The sequence below is a fragment of the Pinus tabuliformis genome, chromosome 5_1 (genome assembly GCF_031772625.1).
Source record: "Pinus tabuliformis cultivar Carrire ecotype Pingquan chromosome 5_1, CPIR1, whole genome shotgun sequence".
NCBI classification, from domain to species: domain Eukaryota; kingdom Viridiplantae; phylum Streptophyta; class Pinopsida; order Pinales; family Pinaceae; genus Pinus; species Pinus tabuliformis.
In genome coordinates this window covers 231,228,966-231,236,297 of record NC_142305.1, presented here as the reverse complement: position 1 = coordinate 231,236,297, position 7,332 = coordinate 231,228,966, and the positions used below count along the sequence as shown (strand labels likewise).

The 7,332-nt window shown below is 35.1% G+C and overlaps 1 protein-coding gene across 1 annotated transcript; it reads left to right on the top strand.

Annotated features, from left to right (window-relative positions):
* The first annotated feature begins 3,206 nt into the window (after nt 1–3,206).
* Nucleotides 3,207–3,909, top strand: LOC149164252 (uncharacterized). The gene has a single exon (XM_089432002.1). It carries the CDS (start codon nt 3,218–3,220, stop codon nt 3,680–3,682), a length of 465 nt encoding a protein of 154 aa, XP_089288128.1. The 5' UTR covers nt 3,207–3,217; the 3' UTR covers nt 3,683–3,909.
* The last annotated feature ends 3,423 nt before the right edge of the window (nt 3,910–7,332 follow it).

The following is a 7,332-nucleotide window of genomic DNA, read 5'->3' as shown; positions in this document are numbered from 1 at the left end:
ACTGGAAACACTTCATAGAATATATACACGACTACCTAGAAGTAGGTCCGCGTATGTACGTGACTAACCTGAGACAAAATTTTGTACAGATCTATAACCGTTATTAGCAAAAACATTAAGGAGATGAGCTTTCCTCAAAGCCAACAAGTATTCAGTGGTCAAGAGAGACCCTAAAGAGCAAGTCTCAGGGGTTCATCTCTCTTACATCCAAGGGACGACTGATAAGATTGCTAGAATTCTCAGGAAGCATAATGTTCCCTCCACCTTTAGACCCCTTAACACCATCCGTAGCTCCCTTAGATCAGTTAAAGACCCAGTTGGCCCAAGGACATGAAAGGTGTCTATGTTATTCCATGTTCATGTGGGACCCCATATGTTGGTGAGACGGGTCGCTCTATTAATCAAAGGATTAATGAACACTCAACCAACATAAAACATAGGAGAACCCGATCTTCTGCCCTGTATGAACATGCAGAGAAGACGAAGCACCATGTATGCATTGAGGAGACCCATGTTATTGCCAAGGTGGCACATTTCCATCACCGGAAATTTAGGGAAGCCATAGAAATCGAAAAAAGGCTAAGAAACCTCAATAGAGATGACGACTGGAAAATTAGTAGTTGTTGGATACCTGCCCTCTCCTCCTAGCCGCTTCCTTGTTTTTTTCCCTCCCTCTTCCCCCCTAGTCCCCTGTTGTTTGATCATTGTCCTTTTTTCCTTCTCGTCTCTCTATTTTCCTTCACTCCCTCCAAATATATTTATATATATCTTCTTCTTCTTTTCTTTTTTTTTGTATTTTAATAGGTTTAAGGTTCTATTAATTAACTATTTATTCGGAAAGTATATATTTACATTTTATTCCATATTATATTAAAGATTTTAGGTTTTGATTTAGTACTCCATATTAGTGTGTGTGTGTGTGTGTATATATATTAATCCTTATTATATCCTTGACTTTGTTTTTTATAGTTCTATTTCTTACAATTTCTGTCTATGATATTAATAATAAAAGAAACTATCTTGCATAATCACTTATTAACTATTTATTTATATATTTACACTAAATTCAGAATGCATTTATTTACATATATCTACATATTATTGATGTAATGTTTTTTATTAGTATTCCATATTAGCTATTTTTAGGTTATTAATGAGTGATGTTTGGTGGTGTAAAAAAAAAAACAACCTCCATGTTAATTTACTAACCTTTTATTTATTTAATTATAATAGTAACAACTATTTTACAAAATTTACTTTTATTCAAATGTTGGTAATGAATATAACAATAACATTAATCCGAGTTGACCAATCAAATTTAGCCGTTTAGTCAAATTGCCCGGTCCAATATAGTTGTTTCCTAGTCAAATATAATGTAGATATATTTTGTTTAATATTTTTCTATTTCATTTTTATTTTTGTATTTCTTTTCACTTTATAATAATTTTGTATATATCAAATTTCCTTATACAAATTTGAGTTAAAAACTTATAACCTATAAATGTGAAATAAGTGAAAATATAATTTAGCATTATCTATATTTTCCAACTACATCTGTAATTTCTGACTTAAACTACCAAAGAAAGTTGATGGCAACTATAAACCCCCAAAATAAGGTTGGTGACATAAAAGCCATTAAAAAAAAAAAAAGCAATTATACCATCAACTTGAAGAAGTTGGCAACAAATATAAGTCCCCAAAAATTGAGGGCCTATAATAAGGTTGGTGACATAAAAGCCATAAAGAAAAGCAATTAATTATAGAGATAGTAACTTGTCAATTTGAGAATCTTATACACACCCTATGTAATCCACACTCCACACAACCCACCTCACCTTGGTAGGTAGCATACCTACTCACTAGGTGGGTTTGGTCAGCTTCTAAACAAATATTTCTATTTCTACTTTTTCCTTTTTGCGTGGATAACACTTCAGACTAATCTACATATTTCGATAAGTAGATATTTCTCTACAAAAAACTTTACTATCCAGAAGCTTCTATAGTTAAAAATATTAAAAAATTTGATATTCTCACTAGGGGGTTGTTATAGTTATATAATAAAAATAAATTAATAGCACATGGCACACGTTAGGTTCACATGCGTACTGCACTTGTTTACTGTAAAATTTACCATTATAAGATATTTATTTAGTTTGCAATGTAAATTTTTCTTTTATGACGAGAATATGGATCGGACTATTGCAAATCGATTCTAAACACTAAAATTCTTAGAATTAGTGATGGGACTTGTTTTCATATTGCTCGTATTGTTTTGCAAATCGATTCCAAACACCAAAACTCTAGAGACCGAAGTTGGTGATGGGATTTGCTTTCATATTGCTTGTATCCTCCTACACTACAGGCATATGGATGAGGCCTCCAGAAATGCAGTTGTCTTTAAGGAGACTTTTTGGAAGCTTTTCCGGCGGGTTTTTCCGGTCAAAATCGGGCACCAATTTATTGGAATCGCAAGTTTCATAGCTAATTTCTGCACAATCAAAGCATCCCAAGGGTTTTTCAGGGTGCTGAATCCAAATATGCAATTAAAAAACCATTTTAAATAATACAAATCAATATTTAACCTCAATTTATTCCGACGGATTCCTTCACCGGAATCTCCAAAAAATCGCATTATAAACAACTCCTCTAGAAATTTGAAAACAGATAAAACCATTGCAAATGGATTCCAAACACCACATATAAGAAAACATTTTTATGGATGTGTTGTGGGTCCTGCTATTGTAAATTGTAAATTGGATGATTTGTTGTTCGTCCTACTAGTGTAGTAACGTTGACATAGTGCCACGTGGATGAGTGAGCATGCGTGTCACGGGGTGTTATCTTTTGGAGTACACGTGTAAAGATTTAATTCGCATAGTTCGTTGACAGAAAACTGCATTTCAACGGTCGAATATGCACGTGAATTTCATTGGTTGCCGTGAACGTCGCGACAAATGGGCGGTAACGGGCGTTAGGTTCAAATTTGGTCGTTATCCGATAGAGGATCGCGGCATCAGATATACCTAACTTTTTTTTTTTTTTTCAAATTTCGAATGAAAATCCTCTCCGCGTAGGATTACACGTGGCTGAAAACGCTGTTGCCACGTCAGATCCGTGAGGCATCCTTGGCGTGTGGGGCAAGCAACTGGGGACAGAAATTTTGAACAGCGCGCAAGTGGGTCTATAAATTGTTGCCGCCTCAGCTTCTCAAATCTACATGCACTCCGGCTTGAGCTGGAGCGTTTCTGAGGTAATAGAAATTGGGAAATTAATGACGGATTTTTGTCCGTCATTTGACGTGAAGTATTCGGGTTCGTTAATGGCGGATGCTGCGAGTTTCGATTCTCAGACCTCTAGACTAGCGATGGATAACAGATCGGTCCTGAAGCCCGAGCCTCTGGTGAAAATGAGTGTCAATATTTCTGGTTCTGGTGACGGCGGATTCACCGTCAATAGACAGGGGCAGGTTTCTGTCAAGAAAGCCCGCGCTGTTCACATCCAGGTTATGAGAATCCGCGAAGAAGATGAGCATCTTGGTGAGGATTTAATGGAGGGCGTGAATCCGAAGGACAGGTTTGTGTTTTTCCCGATCGCGTCGCAGATGAAGGACATGTTCTTTGAGTATTCGAGGCCGACTTTCCCGTCGCCGCTCGGCATGAACGCTGGAGTTCGCTCGCTCTGAGAAGACTCTGACACTCATCTGAGTTTTGAGAAGGTTTTGTGTGTAGATATTTTGATCTGAGCCATGAGGCATTTGAGGCCTTCTGTATATTAAGCGTTGTGAAGTTAGTTCTGTCTGTAAATGCTTTCCCTGGCAGTTTTCTTTAAAACCTGCTGTGTTGGAAATGGGGTAGTTCCTTTCTGCCAGAATAATGTAAATGCAATACAGTGATATTATCTTTCTCCCTATGATTATTAGTCAACTTAGTTTAATTGGCAAATGAATTGGTTGGCAAATGAATTGGTTTTTTAAACAATTTAAGTTGATTTTTAAAAATTTCTATTTAATTTTGATTAAAATGGATTAGAAAAAGATTTGACAAAATTATCAGAAGATTACCAATTAAAAGGTATTTTCTCTATTAATTAGGCTGTGCCATATTTCTTAACAGAGTTGTTTTTCGAACTTTGTTTTCATGTGCTGGCAAGGTGGCTAGTTTTTGATCCTTGTTGTATCTTATGTAATTTTTATATTGACTCAATATAATACTAGGAAGAATTTTTTCTCTGAAAAAAAAAGGTTTTGAACTTTTTAATAAGGTTTATCTTAACTAAATTGAAAAATTGATCTATCCAAAAGTAAATTACAAAAATTAATATGAATCACAAAAATCTGAGATCACATAAAAAAAACCTGTGAAAATGCTTCCGGAAACACAGATCCTTAAAATTAACCTTGCCTGGCAATGAAAATTTTAGGGACTTTTTGAAAAAAAAGTTTATGGTTCTGAAATTAGTTTGGAGGAGCTCCAGCCTTACTAGTGTAATTCATTTCTACCCAGTTTTATCTCATTGTAACTTGCTTTACATGATATTGGTGGCATTCTGGGTTTATACAGGTTTTCTACCTACACTACTTAGAAATGGTTTGGCAGAACCTTCAACTACCAACCTTGTAATGTGGAAATTTGCACTCTTTTCAAAATATTAATAATGAAATTGGTAATTTATTAATTATTTTTTCGAAGTATAAGGTGACACTTTTCAAAATATTGCCTTTTTAAAATATTAATAATGGTGATATTTTAAAAAATGTGAAAAACTTGTAATTTTTTGGAATATTAATATAAATTATATAATAGTTAGTAATTACAGTTTAAATTCAATAGTGTAATTAAATTAAAAAATAATAAAAATAAAATTTTCATTATAAAAATAAAAGTCTATCACCAAAAATTAAGAAATATGATTAATTAATATTGTTTATATTGTTAATATTGTTTATAATTAAATTTATTAAATTATGGTTTTAATATAGTAATAAGTCATTTTAAATTGAAATTATTGACTTAAAATTATAATTCATGAAAATGGAAATAATAGGAAAAGGGGAAAAAAATAAAAACCAAAAAGTTGAATAAGAAGGAAATAAAATTAAAAACAAAAAATTAGTAACTAATAAAAAAGAAAGTAATGATGATGATGATTGTGGTGGTGGTTAACATCCACTAAGACCAAATTGGTCTATTGGACCTATAATTTTCTTAGGTCTATCGGACCTATAATTTTCTTAGTTCTTAATTGTTTGGCTTCTCGTCTTTTCTTAGGTCTATCGGACCTATAATTTTCTTAGTTCTTAATTGTTTGGCTTCTAGTCTTTCTTGGCGAGATTGGTGCTATAGCTTTCCTTTTTTTCTCTACGGTCTTCTAACTTCCTTTATCTTGCATCTCCTTCATCTCTTTTGGTTCTTGGGATATTAGTGTCTTAACTTCGCGATCTGTTGTGTTCGTCCTTTTGAAGATAGTCGGAGATGAAGTTTGGTTTGGGAGATCTGCTTTGTTGTTAAATGAAGATTTATTTTGTGCGGTATTCGAATCCTCATAACTGTTGATGCTTGAGGGGTTGTCGAGTTCACTTTTTTGTTGTTGGGCGGGGCTTTTCCCCTTGCTTGTCTTGAGAGTTGTTTTTTTTTTGCCCGATTTCTTGCGATTCAAAGTTTTCTAGAGAGTATTCTTCTTTGATGACAGTGTAATGTTTTTTTTGTGCTCCTTCCCACCATGTAGATCTGTGGTGATTCTTTCTAGCAGAATTTTTTTTGAAGGCTTTTGGGCAATTTTTGGCTAGATGGCCTGTCTCAAAGCAGGGTCGACCTCCGAAGAGGACACTTTCATGATCGAGTTTCCGGTTCCACACATAGTCTTTATTTGTTAGGTTTATTTCAGCTGGGAATCCGGCACTAAAATCCATTTCCACACAGATGCGTGCGTAGGTGGTTCTAGCATATTCCTTTGTTTTTGGGCACCTGCAGTAAAATTTCCCAATTGCATTTCCAATGGCTTTTAGCAAGGAGAAATTCCAGAGATGCAAGGGTAGGTTTGGCAATCTCACCCAAACTGGTGCTAAGGTTATGACTGTTGTTGAGGGATCGAATGATGGGTTCCATGGCTTCATGAATAGGCCTCAGTTTTCCCAAAACCAAGGGCTGGAATCTAGAATGCATTGTCTGCATTCAGGGTTTTCAAAATCTACTATAAAGAAACATCTAGCACAGAGGTAGATATTAATTTCATCAGAAATGATAGGGTTCCATACCTCTGAGATCCAATTGTGGAGAGTTGTCAGCCGCGGCCAAAAACCATTGAACCGGCAAATTAAGGCACTTTCAGAAAACTTCAAAGTCTCATCATGTGAGGCTTGGACCACCTGGACAGTGGGAGCTGGGGCTTCACTGACGATATGGGTAGGAGCTTGCCCCCCAAAGGTTGACGGAATTGAGCCAACAACGATCTTCACGAAGTTGGGAGCCATCTAGATCAAGGCCGATCGATGATTCCCAAGCTTATGTATGCCCCTACGAAAGAATGAAAAAGCCCTGCAGAAGAATGCGATTTAAAGAAAAAGAAATTTGATTTGCAAAAATCTCTCGCACCTAACCGTCGAAAGTTCGATTTCTTTCGCAGCAAGCAAACGACATAGCAGGATCTGCCTCCTGTAAATAGAGGGTTGCTGCGACGACAGTTTCAGAAAATAAATTAGAAACCCTATAGATCTAAAAACCCGTCCACGGTCAACCCAAAGCGCGAGGGTTCAAGTTGCACACCCTGCTCTCGCATCAATCTTTAGATAAAACACGTATTCAGAACCCTAGCAAGCACCTGATCTGGAAGACGTGAGGGCTCCAGGTTCGATCTTAAACAAATCTTGCAGAAAAGGGTAAAAGCCCGCACTCTTTGCACTCAGGAAAAGGAAATAAAGATAAAAGCGGGAGAACCCCTCAGCAGCAGCAGGAGAAACCCTCTCACTAAACAACCCATAATAATAAGACCTCAACTAATCACCTTACAAATAAATAAATTTAAATAATAATAAAAAATAACAAAATGTTAAACTATAAATAGTAACAGAATTATTTAGTCAAAAACAATGAAAAGCAAAACTACATGCCATAAGTATAATAATAAATTAATAATAATTTATTAACTATTTTTCGAAAATGTTTTGAGAGGTTTTTAAGCTTTCTTCTTGATGATAAGGAAAAATGCTTGGATCCACTCTCGAGTTGGGCTTTTTAGCATTGTATATTAGCTTTGTTTCTCAATATAGAATTATGATTGAAAATTTAGATTTGGAATTTGATTTCTCAATATAGAATTATGATTGAAAATTTAGAT

Coding starts and splice junctions, on each gene's coding strand:
- LOC149164252 (XM_089432002.1), top strand. CDS start 3,218: ATGCACTCCGGCTTGAGCTGGAGCGTTTCTGAGGTAATAGAAATTGGG.